The sequence below is a fragment of the Diabrotica undecimpunctata genome, chromosome 4 (assembly GCF_040954645.1).
Source record: "Diabrotica undecimpunctata isolate CICGRU chromosome 4, icDiaUnde3, whole genome shotgun sequence".
Classification (NCBI taxonomy): Eukaryota; Metazoa; Arthropoda; class Insecta; order Coleoptera; family Chrysomelidae; genus Diabrotica; species Diabrotica undecimpunctata.
Window position 1 is genome coordinate 11,841,138 of NC_092806.1, and position 16,743 is coordinate 11,857,880.

Sequence of the window (16,743 nt, forward strand, 5' to 3'; positions counted from 1 at the left end):
CAATAAGTTTAGTCACAGGCCAACTACCAAAATTAATTTATTATTTATTATATGAACATATAACATTAACAAAAACTAACATTATACTTTATCCAACGTAGATTATAAAGTGACAGATCCAATACCTCACTGTAATGTTTTATTATAATAATTTAAAGTTATGTCTAGATTGATTTTATCTATCACTATATTTGAATTGAAATATTTTCATAAATTATAATAAAATACAAATCAAGGTATGAGTACTTAATTGAGATAATGAAAAATTACAAAATTAATATGAGAATTTTTTAGGATTGCATGTTTAAACAAATTTAATGTGACTGACGGATCGAGAATGCTCGATGTTTTAGTTTTTAGAATACTCAAAACTGGCGGTCTGTCACAGGGCCCTGCTTTTAGCTGATTTCATATAATATTTTCGTTGAACTGGCAACAGTGCCCTAGAAATTAGAATGACACATGTGACAAGATCAACTTACACAACTTGAAAAACATGATTTTCGGTAATAAGAGTTGTACCAGTTTTTTATGACGCGAACGGTACGGTGTTATAACACTTTCTTATAGACATTATATACTATGCCCATTACTTAATAAATGTGTCTGATAATAAGAAATAGTGCAGGGGATTGATGTACCTATACACATTTTTTTATGTTAGAATGCAAAAAAACAAAAGGTAAAATCCAAAACGTTAGAAATATTTTACGGAAAGTGGTTGTCACTTTTTTACCATAATATGCATATTAATAGGAACACAAGTTATATTTTGAAATATATAAACTTTTGCTAACTTTGCTAAACCCTCAGTCTCGGGAAACATCTTTCCTGATGGCAACCAATAGTTCAACGCTGTATTGTCGACATATGCTTGGCTGATCTCATTGAGATATCGTCCATGCAGAGGTTTACTCATCCAGGTGCGCATTTTTTCTTGCTGAGTCAGGTGGTTTATGCGCATTTCTTGTTCCCTCAGTTTAAGCGGCGTTGTATCATCTACTGCGCAAATTGCTCGATGTAAAGTAGATGTCTCAGCCTGTATCTGAAAATAAATTCTTAAATTAGCAATTTGTTTATCCAATTGCTCACCTATATCCATAAATCCTCTTCCCCCTTGATACCGCGGTAATGTTGTTCTCTCTACTGCACTGCGTGGATGATGTTTTTGCGAATTTGTCAGAAGTGTTCTTAATTTCCGCTGAAGACCCTCTATACCCGTTTTTGACCACTTTATAATACCAAATGTATGATCCCTTCTTGGCTTGGGTATGATTTATTTTCATTTTCTATAGTGGAATTAAGTTTCCTATTAAACGCCTGCTCTGCATGCTCAAAAAGTATATTGTCGCATTTTCGGTTGTTACTTACTTTGTATCTCCTTAGGCGGCTGAATAAACGGAAAGTTTTTGTTTTAATGTGTCCAGGCATTGTTGCGGTGTGTTATTTTCTGGATCGTGTTGTGAGTGTTTTAGAATGTTCCGCAATATCTCTTCAGCTCTCTTGATGATTTTTCTACTTCTTATTTCTTGGATGTATTCCGTTATTTGACCAATGTCCCTACGCAATGATTCAATTTTCCCTAGTAGCCGTTTTTCCCAAGGTGCAATTCTGCTATTATTCCTTTCGATATTAGTGGAGGAGTTGGAGGCTGAGTGCATGATTCCAATGTATGATCTTCCACGATGTAATTGGGTAGGACTTCAGTGTTCACAATTTGTAACAGCGCACCTAGTTTCTTATGAGTTTATTTTTGGTAGCGGTGGTCTGCTAAGAGGGTTCGTCTCATTAAACTCTTGTACGGCACGTGCCATTTCACTTACCAGGTTATCATGCAACTCGTTATTGTCCTGCTGCATATTCTGCCCTATTAAGAAAGAACCCCGTATCTCCACCATAGCGAGTTTTGAGAAAAACTCGATTAAAGATTTTTGTTTAATTCCTTGTGCTTTTGGTACAATAATAACATAAAGTCATTTAGGGTAGAGTGTGTAGCATCGTAGTTAACTTTTTTCGAAAAAAAAATTGCTAACCTTTAACTGACGTGTCGTTTTCTCTTTGCTGGAGAATCTTTGGGCTTATTTTTCAATTTAATTTCCTCCATATTAGGAGTAGAGGTTAGAACTAGTGATGTTTGACGAGTCTTTGGTTTACGTTTTCCCTGTCCACTAATAAATTTACCTTTTGGAGCCGGAGAAAGTTCCTCTATAGAAACAGAAAGAGTGGAAGTCGAGGCACGTTCTTTTTTGTTGATAAATAGACAAATATCCTGTGAAACACGTTTTGCAACAGCGTTTTGTAAAATACTAGATACTGGAATTTGATATGAATCATTATCGGCTTATTGCATGGATGTATGCAACTTGCACTGAGATTGTGTATTCTGAGTAACTTGTAGAATATTTGTTGCAGGAAGCAAAAAGTATCATCTTGTGGCTGTTTAGATGGCCCAGCAGTGGAAATATCGTGTGGTTGTTTAGATAGCCCAGCATTTGAAATATCACCTGAAGTCGTTGGCTGCTCAAGTTGCTCATTGGGGATATTTCCCTGTGGTCTATTTGTAGTTTTCGCAGGTTCATGCATATAATCGGGAAGTACGTCCGGATTTAAAGGCCAAATTCCAGCACTTTTGAATCCGTTACAACCATTTTGCACTTTAGCTACCTTGCCGTATGCTTCCTTGAACAAGCCGGATATTTGTAATTGTGCAACAACTCCAGGATGTGCTTTCAACCACTAGGATATTTCTTGGTTAAAATATGTTTTTAACGGTGCGAAAAAAGTAACATCAAGAGGCTGCATACTGCAGGCAGGCAAATAATACTGATGCCGTTTTGTTTCGCATATTCTAAAGCATCAATCACCCTTATGACTTGCATGCACATTAAGAATAAAAATAACTTTATCGTCATTATTAGCTTTCACAAAATTTTGGAAATGCTTAATCCATTTTAGAAATATTTCAGTTGTCATCCATCCTGATTGTTGAGCTACACCAAAAGTTCCTGGAGGAGTTTTGTCGACAAGTTCATTTTTTATATTTTTTCTCTGAAATATCATCATTAGTGGGATAAATGTACCAATAGCATTAACCCAGCAACCCAGCAAATAATAGTGGGGTCTATTCCGTGCTCTGCACTGGTTATAACGCCAACCTGCTTTCTACCAATAGTAGCCAAAATTTTCTGCGGTTTTTGTACAGTAGAAAGGCCCGATTCATCAGCATTAAATATTCTATGTGGCTTATAGTCTACAGACTCCAGAAGTTTTTCATATAACTGAAAAAACTTTTGACTTGAGGCCGATTAAATGCCTGAGCCCGGGCTGTGAAGGAGGTTCTTCTTCTTCTTCAAGTGCCGTCTCCATCAATGGAGGTTAGCGGTTATGGTGGCAAACGTTTGTCTATCTTCAGCTGTTCTTAAGAGTTCCTCAAATCCAAGTCCTGTCCAGTTTCTGATATTACGTAACCAGGACAATTTTTTTCTTCCAATTCCTCGCTTTCCTTCTATTTTGCCTTTTATTATCAACTGAGGGATGTAGTATTTCTCGTTGCGCAACAAATGCCCTAAATAACTGGTTTTTCTTCTTTTGACTGTTCTCAATAGTTCTTTTTCTAAAGGAGGTTCAGATTTCCGTAAAGATATATCTTTATTTCGTTTAGAAATCCTTCTATCCATTCTTGTCCAGCTTTTGTTTTTGTGGGTTAAATTTATGAGCAAAGTTGTTTTCTCAGCAAACTGAAAAGCTAGTTCTTGGACCGATGCGCTCGTCAATCCAAACAAACGAGATTCAATCTTTCCACATCACAAGGAAAGGTGGGTTTCGAGCATCAAAGAGCTTTCGAATTGGATTCCAAAGTTTTATTATTGTCCTATTTTCGAACTGCTTCTATAGCTCTCTGCATTGAATATTCATTGCAGGATTGGCGATCAGTCTTATGTTTATAATTGCGAGGCATTTTGTTATATAGGTAATAAATAAATACCTAGATTACGATTTCAGTTCATTACTAAATTCCTAAGAACAAAATGACATACCTATGTCATTATGTCCGTTGTTGAGCTATGTCGTTTTGTCCATATAGCGTTATGAAAGAAAAAAAATGAAAAAATTAATTCAAAGAGTGCTTTTTTTGTAGAATAAACTATATCCGAAGCACAACAAATCCATTAGTGATAAAATAAATGCAACAAAAATAGGTAAAATAGCGAAAAACTTACCATTTATACATAAAACTTTTGGTCTGTACAAAAACTTTACAAACACCTATACATTAATATTAATGTTTAAAACAGAGTAGATATGGATCTAAATATTTTTAAGAATTTTACTTCAAACTATTTTTTACACCACCAAATATTTCTTAATATTGCCCGATACTCGATTTGAATTTGACTGTTGGTTATGTCATTTTACTTTCTTTGAAAATTCACTGCCATGTGCAAATAGATTTGTTGTAACAAAGATTTGAAAAACTGTAGAGTTTTATCCGACAGAAATCTCCAAAATATGAATACTTACCACTAAAAACGAATTTTTGCCCCTTCACTATGAGGTCGAAGGTCGCTGTTAAATGATACTAAATTCTTGCCTACCAAAGAATTCAAATGGAACATCTAATCAGCAGTTTAAATAACATATTTTAATAATTTCACAGTTAACTAAGTACACCTAATGTATTCTAATGGATTATGGCGTATTTAACAATTACGATTTTTTAAAAGTGGTTGAGTGATATCTGCAAGAAAATCCAGATCAGAAAATTAAGGTAAGTGAAAATGGCATAAATGTGCATCTAATGCAGTTAAAATGTATCTAGATGTATAGAAATGTATAGAAATTTGAACAGAAAAGAAAGTATGCAATCAACTTGTAGAATATGAGTAAATATCAGCAAACGATGGCAAAAGAAATCTAGACTTTTTTTGTAGATAGCAAGAGAGCTATAAAAACTTCCAACAAAGCTAGAAAAAAAAATCGGAGAAAACACAAAATCTTCCAAATACTGACATGATTGAATAATTTAATAATAGTTGTTTGAGTTGATATTATTACAATTGAATCCGTCGTTTTGAAATGGACACAAGTACTTACGTTAATTAAAAATTCTGTTCCGTTTTGAACAAAAGAAACTTTAATTTGACGATATACCCTTTTCATATAAACATATAAAACGCTTTAAAAAAATAATATGGCAGCATAAAGTGATTTAAAAAAAAATATGCCCTTTTCGAAATGACGGTTTCAATTATTTCCTTTATGGCTTTTTTCCAATTAAAAGATATATTTAAATTCTTCGCGCCTTTATAAAAAAAATAGAAGAAAGTTATATAATATAACTTAACCTATAATCTAGTAGGTATATAACCTAAATTTTCAAAAATTTTGAACTTAAAAGCTTTGCCTTTAATAAATAGCAAGTATTTAATAAAAATTTAATCAAAAGGTAACTTATCTTATACAGATAAATCATCAATATATCATTTTTAGCTGAAGTAAATGCATGTTATTTCATAATAAACAAATTATGCAAAATATAGAGCAAAATTTGACTGAATTAGGCTTAAACTCACAAAGTAGATAACGCTTGGTTATGGTTTTTAAATTAGGCTTGATTATTACTATACGACTTTTAAGAAATAATAATTTGGACTATATAGTTAATATACATACCAGAGGAAATGTATGGTGGTGTCCCAAATATGAGAGTAAGTACAGTTTATTTTCTCCATTGGTATTTGATGTGATATATTGTTTTGAATAATATCCTATGAAACTTAGCAGTTTCATGTAAATAACATTAATAATTCTCTTTGAGTAATTAAATTTAGACTGATGTATATTTTTGAACTGAGTGTATCTGTTTGCTTCCTTTTTCTTTCAGTTATGAAATGCAATTACTATAAGCTAAAAAATAAAAGAATTTTATATCATAGGGTTTATGATTATTCACCGTAGTTCACCTAGATATTCAATAGTACACTTCAATGCTTGGATCATTCGTAAAAATTAAAATATTTTGTTGTGGTTGCACTTAAAAGTTTCTGATAAAAACCACCAAAAATAGCTCTATCACTGTTTACACTTTGTATATTTCTGATGAACATCTACAATTTCTTCCCTAAAATGATCTTTTTTCAGATGGATGAGCCAACAACACGATATAGCAATAAATTCCTTCACTATTTCAAATATGTCACTGTGGAACCCACAATGCTTTTATACATGATGGCTTTTATGACAACAAATGTAGCAGAGCAATCATTTTATGTTTATAAGACATGTACCATTAACCATGGATACAACAAAACAATCTGTGATAATATCAACACTCCTGAGTACAAAAATATCTCCAAAGAAGTACAGGTAATATTTATTGTTGATGTTGATAATTGTTTTGATCATTTATGTGTTATAATTCTCAGTAGAGGCTAATAATATTTGAAGTCAATGTTTTCTGAACCATCTGTTATTTTTTTTTCCTATCTTAGCGTTAAGTCTCCAATAATATCTAATGTCCTTATGTGGTATGTTGGAAATAACCCTTTCCATTTGTTTATATTCCTTGTCCTGCACTAGTGGCACAGTGCAGGACGATGGAATTAACTATTTTTTTGTCTATCTTTTGTTAACTGGAAATGCCACTTCACTTGTCAATTTTGTTAATTCCTAGTATATACTGTGTGATCAGCTATGTATCTTCCCCAGTGTGTTTCTGTGTCCATACAGCTATTACTCTTCTATTAATTTCTTACTTATTTCAGGCTAGCACTGCAAAATTTCATGTATGGAACAACTTAGCAGGCCATGTGACACCAATTATATTAGCACTTTTCATTGGGGCTTGGTCTGACAAACGTGGTCGAAAACTTCCTTTACTTATTGGCCTTTTTGGAAAATTAATCTTTTCTCTGATGATAATTGTCAACACAGTTCAACCTACCTGGCCTGTGGAGTATGTCATATTCACTGCCACTTTACCTGCTGCCTTAACTGGAGCAGATGTTACAATTTTTGCTACAGTATTCGCCTACTTGGTAGATGTTTCATCAGTGAGCAATAGAACTCTGAGAGTGACTATTCTGGAAGTGTGTTATTTAGCAAGTATGCCGATAGGAATAGCTTTTGGTAAGTTATTGATATAAATATATAAAATGTAGAAATGTTTCCATAGTTTTCTATCCATCCAGTCGCCCTCTTTCAGATTTCTTTCACTCATAGCTTTAGTTATCTCTAGTTGCCAGATTTTTCCTTTTAAAAATAAAAATTGTGTCTTTGAAAGCGATGATAAATCAACAGAATTTGTGTAAATTTATGTATGGCAAGTACCTAGTTTGGGGAACAAACACATCAAAAAACTAGATTCACAATTCTGGACATCTCCAGCTCAATCATCTTTAAACAATTCTTTTAATCCATACTTTTAACTGAAATTATAAATCAGACATCAATCTCATGTATTTTTTATATGTAATACAAAATTAACAAAGAATATAAAAAAAAATTGAATAGTATCAGACAGTTAAAGTATTTTATGATTTATTTTAAAGCTGTACTAAAACCAAGTTGTTATATTGTTTTATTAAATAATGTGCAATCATTTACAATGATATTCTAGTTAATAAACTGTATTTGTGACAGAACTAAGACATTTTAGTTGAGTTAACAATGTTTCCAATAATGTATTAACATTTTTAGGTGCCTACCTCTTCAAATTTGTCTTCAATAGATCATATACCTACATGTTTGTAGTTAATAGTATACTAATGGTCTTGGCAATCTTGTACACATCCGTACGTTTAAGTTGGAGGAGTCATCACATGCAGCGACCTCTATCAGAAGCTTCCAACAAATTTTTAGACTTCTTTGACTACAATCACGCCGTTTCCACGTTCATAATGTTGTACCAAAGTCGACCAGGCAACAAAAGGACCTACTTGTGGTTACTTTTGATCATGATGGCCCTATATACTTTTCAAAGAAACGAAAGGGAAATCATGCTGATGTATTGTTACTTGGTATTTCACTGGTCTGATGGCCAATACAGCATATTTAAAACAATACAAACCGGCCTTCAAGATATCATTCTTGTACTTGCTATTCCTGTAATGACAAAATTTTTGAAATGGCGTGATACAGTCATTATTATGATCGGAGCTATTGCACATGTCATGGGGCGCATATTTTATTCTACAGCAGTGCATCCCTATGTTTTCTACCTTGGTAAGTAAATTTTCTGCAGATATCATTACATTTTATTATGTAATATAGCATACAGGGTGTCTGAAGACAACATAAATATATATAAACAGATATTTCGTAATTTTTAAGTCTGTTTTTGCATTTTTAGGTGGTGTTTTTGCAGCAGCTGGTCCTATTGTTGCACCTGTCATAAGATCTTTGGTTTCTAAAACTGTTTCGTCTTCAGAGAAAGGTAATTGGGATTTATTTTTGATTGAAAATTATTTAAACATGGGATAAGAATAATTTAAATGGTTAAGTGAATAATGAAAATTATGGTCATAAAGAAATCATATTTTCTTCATTTATTTTAAGACCAAAATTGTTTTGCTCTGTATAATATGTTCCTTACAATTTAGTTGCTATTATTGTCAGATTAAGAGAACTGTAGACAGTGGATCTGCTTGCCTCAATCTGTTTTTTACTTCAAATTTCGTTTTTTATTCGTTCTCAATGACTTTTTTAATAATTTGGTCATTTTTGGTTGAGTTTACCGAAAGTACAAGCTGAATATAGCCGCAAATGTCAAAAATATTTCGGTTTGGCAGTGTTGACATGTTTTTATAATGCATATGTTGTATGATTCAAATATAAAGAGATAAAGCTTTTAAAAAGTACATTTTGATTATACTATTTTATGAATTCTGCAATTTTTAATCTATATGAAGCAATAACGAGTAAATATTTGTCTCTTTCGAGATTAATTGTAAACATCTGTTGTAATCTGGCAACTGCTAATTTGACGATTGCCAAATCTATCCCCTAATCTATCAAAGGGTATTTGCTAAAAAAAATATCTAATAATTAAGTGCAATTAATCTACAAAGAAACAAATATTTACTCATTGTTGTTTTATATAAATCAAAAATTGCAGAATTCATAACATAATATAAATAAAATGTACTTTTCTAAAGCTTTATCTTTTTATAGTCTAGTATATATCTTTTAGTAAGTTATAATCTGAGAGTCACATCTGAGGCTCCTACAAGAGTTTTCGTAGATAAAGTAGGTAAAACATCATCTACAAAATTGGATTACATATTGACAAATATCAAACCACATCTTTATAAATCAAATGTGTTCGAGGGTCACTTCAGTGACCATAAAGTATTTTCACTTAGTGTAAATTTGCAAGCCAATAAAGTATCGAAAAAAGATAAAAAAACCCATCAGTTCCAGGGATATGTCAGATGAAAATTTGCTGATGTTTAAAGCAGGGATTTCTTCTACAGTTTTTGATGAAGTTTATTCACAATTGAATGCTGAATATGCCACAAATTCATTTGTTAGCATTTTAGATTACAATCTAAATTTATATTGTCCAATAAAAACACGGTATAAAGCACACAAAACAAATAAGGCTACATGGGTAACAAATGAGTGAAAAACTAAAAAATCTACACTGGATAGCAAAAAATATAGGGAGTCTCGAGTCTCAAGATACCTGTAAACAGGCAAAAAAAGAATATAATTCTCTATTAATAAATACTAAAAAAAACTTTCATAGTGACTTCATTAATCAATCTTACAATATACCAAAAACAATTTGGAATTTAGTAAACAGTGAAACTGGTAGGCAAAAGAACAGGTCTGATATTATTCTACATTATGATAATAAAATTATTACCAAGTCTTGTGATATTGCTAATTCGTTTGCCTCATATTTTGCTACAATTACAGAATACAATCTTCAAACTCATTTAGGCACATCGTTACCTTCTTCTTGTACTACAAAAATGTGTAACAAAACATTTTTCTTTTTACCCGTAACTCCCATTGAAATAAAAAATACAATCGATCAACTAAAAAATACCTAGTACTGGTATTGATAACATATCTGTAAAAATAACAAAACTGATAAGTGATCATATATATATCGATTCCTTTAACCCAAATGGCAAAAGTTATTCCAATCTTCAAAAAGAATGACCCTCATGATATTTCAAATTATAGACCAGTATCTGTCCTTAGCATAATTTCAAAAGTAATAGAGAAGGTTGTATACAACAGAATGTTAAATTTTATAGAAGAATACAATTTATTAACTCCAAGCCAACACGGCTTTAGATCAAAAAAGTCAACACTCACGGCTGCATGCAGCTTGTTTGAGCGTATTTATGATGAATTAGATAGTAGAAACCACGTGGCAGGACTATTTTTTGATCTATCACGTGCTTTTGACTGCTTAGACATAACATTTATTCGCAATAAATTATATAACGTTGGTTTTAGAGGGATATTTCTATAATGGATAATCAATTTCTTAAGTGACAGGAAGAGTGTTGTTAAGATGAAAAAATCAAGCTCAGAACCATACACGACAAATAAAGGAGTACCACAGGGATCCGTGCTGGGACCATTATTATTCCTAATTTTTATTAATGACCTACCAGATCACATAAGGGCACTTATAATATCAATGTTTGCTGATGATACCTCGTTAATAGTCTCTGCACGCACACTAGAGGAATTAAAAATGACAATGAAGACTGTTGTTGACTGCTTTATACGCTGGTGTAATACCAACAGACTAATATTAAACATTGACAAGACGCAAATTATTTATTTTCATTCATACAACTCATCTAAATATGACTATATCTTAACCATCCACGATAGAAACAATATGTTATCTTCCACTCACTCTACAAAGTTTTTGGGTGTATTCATTGATTGTAATCTCAAATGGTCAGAGCAAGTGAATTTAGTCAACATGAAATTGAATAAAGCTTTTTATGCTATATCTAGAATTAAAAACACACTACCCATCTCGGCATTAATGAACGTTTATTATAGCCTTGCTTACAGCCACATGTGCTACAATGTAATTTTGTGGGGGAACTCAGTAGATAGTAACAAGGTGTTCATTAACCAAAAAAAAATTATCCGTAAAATTTTTAATTTGGATTATCAACAGTCTTGTAAACCAGTTTTTATTAAACATCAAATTTTAACTTTCTACTGCCTATATATCTATAAATGTTTACTTTATGTCAAAGAGGAAATCAATACATTTCCAGTAAATTCAGACAATCACTACTACAATACACAGAACATCCAAATTTCAAAATTGCTTCAGATATATGGGACTGACCTTATACAATCATTTGCCAAAAACTGTGAAAGAAATACCACTTATCTCTAAATTTTAAAAAAATGTTAAAGATTTACTCTTAAGAAAAGCATATTATTCTATAAATGAATATCTTGAGGACAAACTGCAATAGCTTCATATTTACTTGTAAAAATGTTATTTTATATATTTATGTTTTGTCAATTTTTTTGACACTTTGAATATTGTATTATACACATTAATGTTTTTTATACCAAATTCTGTAGTGACGTATCCTATACATTTATTTTGAATGCCTTAAAGGATCAATAAAGATGACTATGACTATGACTATATTTGAAGCATACAGAATCTACATTATTAAAACATGCCAACACTGCTATACCGAAATTTTTTGTTCCATGTTTGACATTTGCGGCTATAATCAGCTTGTACTTTCGGTAAACTCAACCCCACATTTTATATTTGGACGATATTTGTTTACACTACCAGTCTTTACAAGATTGCTTTTGACACTCTACCTTAACAAATATTTAAAGAATTTCGATATTTCCTATATAAATATTTACTCGAGGTCAAAGGTGTGGATAAATTAAAAGCCCTAGATTAGTGCGCATTCTCTAATTTTACTAGTAATGTTTCCTGAAAGAATAAAAACACTTAAATTGTAGCATTTTTTTGCTCACTCTGTACGTCATAAGATAGAGGGAAGTTGCCAGGAATCGACAGGAGTGGCGATTTCTTTGTGAGCAGGCCAAGATCCACAACGGATTGTTGAGCCACTTATGATGATGATAGTTGAGGCTTTTACAAAACTTATCTATTTTTAATAGACCTGAACTTCTTTTGTCCCAATAAATATAGAATCTCATATTTCCATTAATTAATATAGAATATGAAATTTTTCAAGGTATGCTCCTTCAGTTATTTTTTTATAAAATGATTGTCTACAATTGATTTTCAACATAATAAATTGTTTTAATATTTTTTTAGGAAAAGCTTTTGCAGTACTGGCTGTAGCAGATAACGCCGTGCCTCTCATAGCAGGAACCAGTTATAATGCCCTTTACTATTTCGTTCTTCCCTACAACCCAGGATATGTATTTTTCCTTACAATAGCGACGCAAATTGGAGTCTTTTTGCTAGCCACGTAAGTATATTTTATAATACAGTGCCCATCTTAAATTCTTAAAGTCGCCCGATAAATGATTTTTCGATTAATAAAATTCAAATTGTAACCTTTTTGAACAACTAAACTAAAAATTTAAAATGTGACATTATTCTAAACGAAATCATATCACAAGTAATACTTCTTATGTCGCTCAGTGTTCAATTCTATCGAACCGTAATTAAAATTAAAATTAAATGTCTACACTGGTGTTTAAATATATTTTAAATTATACATTTTTGAAGTTATACTTCTATACGCGCGCTCCACGTTGGAAATTTGTATGGGAATGAATATGTGAAATCATTACATATGTAAGATAATGAGTAAGAGAGAGACAGAAGATATATTTTCTCTCTCTTCCTCTTTCGAATATAAAAATGTTCCTTTTGTATATATATTTAATATTATGTATATTATATACATACATATAATACAGTATACTCCCTCTATAACGAACACGGTTATTACGAGGTTTCGCTTATAACGAGATACATTAGATGTCCCGTGAAATTTCTATTGAACTATAACCGTCTATAAAGAGGCAAATTTGGTTATAACGAGAGATAATAAGATCCAAAAACGTTTTTTTTTATGTTTTTAGTCCGGTCGTGGCTATAAATAAATACCCTTTCAAACAGCCCCTCAATAAACTTAACTGCAGCCCGCAATAAACTTCTTTACAATGAATAAATACAACTGTTTCACATCTTTAGAAAATATAATATGATAGAATGATACTGGACCATTTAAAGCAGTTAAAAATAACAGAGTTCTTAAAATTGCAGAAGCAATAGTTTATGTTATCCTTGAAAATACGATTTATGCATTATGTAGTTGGAAAAAAATATAAGTACAGGTTTTCTGTTTTAACGTATATCATTGATAATAAAAGTAAACAACTCTTTTATGTTTTAATATATTTTATTGACAATAAAAGTAAATAACTTTTTTTCAAAAACGCCATTCAAACAATATTTATTAGCATCTTATATTGCTCCGACTGGCTTCACTATAGGAAGTTAATGTTTTAGAAAACTACAGATTCATATGTATGCACAGTATTATGATTGTCTGATATAGCGAGATCAGCTTATAACGAGGTAATTAGTCTGTCATTTCAGTTCTCGTTATAGAGGGAGTCTACTGTATTATATATATACATATAAAATTATATATATATATATATATATATATATATATATATATATATATATATATATATATATATATATATAATAAAATATTTATTATTATTATTTATGTGATATGTTTTGTATTATTTATTAATGTTCATAATTATATTAGTCTTTTGTATTTCAAAATAATAATCTCAATAAATCACTGTATGACCCTTCTTCTTAAATTTCCATCTCCTATCGGAGGTTGGATATCATAACGGCTATGGTCACTTTGTTGGCTGCTGCTCTGAAAAGTTGTAGTGAACTACAGTTAAACCATTCTCTAAGGTTCTTCAGCCAGGAGATGCGTCTTCTTCCTATGCTTCTTCTTCCTTGGATAATAATTCTCAGCAGCTCATATTTTTCTCTTCTGGTTATGTGACCCAAATATTCTAGTTTTCTTCTTTTTATGCTGTTCATAATTTCTAACTCCTTATTTAGACATCGTAGTACCTCAGCATTGGTAATCCTTTGAACCCACTGAATTTTTAATATTCTTCTGTAACACCACATTTCGAACGCTTCTATTTTTCTTATGTGTTGTTTCTTCAATGTCCAAGCTTCCATTCCGTATAGTAAGATAGAAAATATGTAACATCTTAGTATGTATGACCCAGAACTGTTAATTTTGAAATACGTTTGTGTCATACTACTATACCACCGTCCTCGGTGGTATAGTAGTCAGTATCCCAGCCTGTCACGCGGGAGACCGGGGTTCGATTCCCAGTAGGGGAAGACTGTTTTATTATTATTACACGGTAAATTAAACACATGCGTAAGTAGAAAAGTTATGTATATTATTGTCATTTTTAAATACTTATGAATATTGCATTTTAATTTAATATGTATTGTATTATTATATTGAATTATGTTGCACTGTATTCTAGTGTATTTTTTTATGTATATTATTGTCATTTTTAAATACTTATGAATATTGCATTTTAATTTGTATTATATTATTATATTGAATTCTGTTGCAGTGTATTGTATTGTATTTTCATATTAATAACAAAATAAACAATGAATTTTACTGCAGAGTATGTGTAAAAAATTTTTTGCATTCAACTCCTTTCATACATATATGAAAATAAAAATATATATTTTCATTAAACTATTGATTCAATCCTTCATTTACTATACTCCTATTACAGGTCACATGTTGTTTATTAATTGTTAGTAAATTGTTATTAATTCTGTTTCGCTTTCTGCTATGTCTTACCTATAGCATTACATATGTAATGATTGTGCAGATTGCTCCCAAATAAATTTGTAACGGCGAATACGTGTATAGAAGTGTAACTTCTACCGGCAGTCCCACTGGACTGCCACACCCGTTTTTTTTATTGTTGAAAATAAATAAAAAAAACCATAAGGGTAATGTTTTTAATAAATATTAATAAAAATGCCATATTAATTAATATGGAAACTTATAAAAACAAGCAGAGTATAATTTGTTTATGGTAATCAACTTAAACTACAAATTCCATAGGTGGGCCAACTGATATGGGAAGGGACTCGTTTACTTTATTAATTTAAATTGAAAAATTCAGATAATAGTCAGGGAAGGATTTTAAATGCACGCTCTATATTACCCTATAGCTTATTTTCTAGTAAAATCTATTCTGAATTGTTTCTTTTAGGTATATTCATTCAAGAACACATAGAAACGAATTTGAAATTGAAATTCCAATGCCAAAACCGATTGTATACTCGGAAATTGATATGCTAAAGGAACCGAATATGGAATGAAGACCATTTAAAAATATTTTCTATGATTTGTGTCAGTATTCAGTATTTTATTCTTTGAACTCTCTGCTCAAATGATGTAGTTGTAGTATTTTATATATTTTTGTAGAAATAAACGTTCGAAATGACTGATTATTTTCATAGATACATAAATAAGAGCACAATTGGAATAAAAGGGTACTCTTTCTAAGAACCTGAAATGTATACCAGTGGATTACAGATTGGCAAGCCTAAGACCCAGAGTTCAATCACAAATTAGTCCATTAATTTGTAAATCTCACATTATTCTTAATTTCCTGAATTTGCATAGTTTCACCATGTATAATTGTGAAACATATCGATTAGTAGGTCCGTATTCCCATATTTCTCATGTCTTCATCGATGTTATCAAGGAAACTTGTCCTGAGTCCTTCTCTTGTTCCATCCGCATTACATGCCCTATCCACCTCAGACGTCCTATCTTGATAGGTTTTACGATATCAAGTTCCTGATATATTCTATAAAGTTCGAAGTTGTATCGTCTTCTCCAAACTCCATTGTCATTCATTCCTCCATAGATTCGCCTTAGTACTTTTCTTTCGAAACATCCTAACATGTTTTCATTCTTTTTTGTTTAGAGTCCAGGTCTCTGAACCATATGTTAGGACTGGGTGAATTATTGTTTTGTAGAGTTTTATTTTTGTATTTCTTAATATAATTGTGGATTTAAGGAGGAGATTGAGCCCAAAATAGCATCTGTTGGCTGTGCAAATTCTGCGGTAGTATTATTTTCATTGTTATGGAGCGCTCCCAGGTATGAAAATTCGTTCACTGAGTCGATGACGTCGTTTTCTATAAGAAGTAGTCGTAGGATTTGTGGTTGAGTGCTTATTTTTATATGCGTACTTGGTTTTGTTGGTGTTTATTATTAAACCCATTTTTGTAGCTGATTTTTTTAATGCTACATACGCCTCTCGTACAGGGTTTCCCTTCTTCCAACAATATTGATATCATCAGCATAGGCCATAATTTGCACTGATTTATTATATATCGGATATAAGTACGGATTAAAGATATGGGCCCTTGTGGACTGCACTACTTCTTTTATTGTAAACATGAAAATTTATTTGGATAAGTTTTTGAATTGCCAATAAGAAAACAAAAATTTTTTTAAATCTATTAATTTCTAGGAAAGTAAGGTCCTAAGACGGAAAAAGCTCAAGGCCAAAGAATTGTCCTAGACTTGATAGACCATTTGGAAGGAGGGTTTGGAATAACAACTGACAATTTTTTTACGAGTTTACAACTTGCGGATAAGTTATAGGAGAAGAATATAACTCTATTTAGAACTCTTT

General features: G+C 31.4%; 1 protein-coding gene across 5 annotated transcripts; it reads left to right on the top strand.

Annotated features, from left to right (window-relative positions):
- Positions 1 to 4,175: 4,175 nt before the first annotated feature.
- Positions 4,176 to 15,537, top strand: LOC140439166 (lysosomal proton-coupled steroid conjugate and bile acid symporter SLC46A3). Of its 5 annotated transcripts, none has more exons than XM_072528900.1 (8): positions 4,182 to 4,199; positions 5,491 to 5,708; positions 6,142 to 6,366; positions 6,765 to 7,128; positions 7,699 to 8,223; positions 8,351 to 8,434; positions 12,308 to 12,464; positions 15,304 to 15,537. In XM_072528900.1, exons 2-8 carry the CDS (start codon positions 5,682 to 5,684, stop codon positions 15,410 to 15,412), a joined length of 1,491 nt encoding a protein of 496 aa, XP_072385001.1. In that variant the 5' UTR covers positions 4,182 to 4,199; positions 5,491 to 5,681; the 3' UTR covers positions 15,413 to 15,537. The 5 variants fall into 5 exon arrangements, with proteins under 5 accessions (XP_072385004.1, XP_072385001.1, XP_072385000.1 ...); XM_072528899.1 differs by lacking the exon at positions 4,182 to 4,199 and adding an exon at positions 4,278 to 4,768; XM_072528903.1 differs by lacking the exon at positions 5,491 to 5,708 and having other exon boundaries at positions 4,176 to 4,199.
- Positions 15,538 to 16,743: the final 1,206 nt, after the last annotated feature.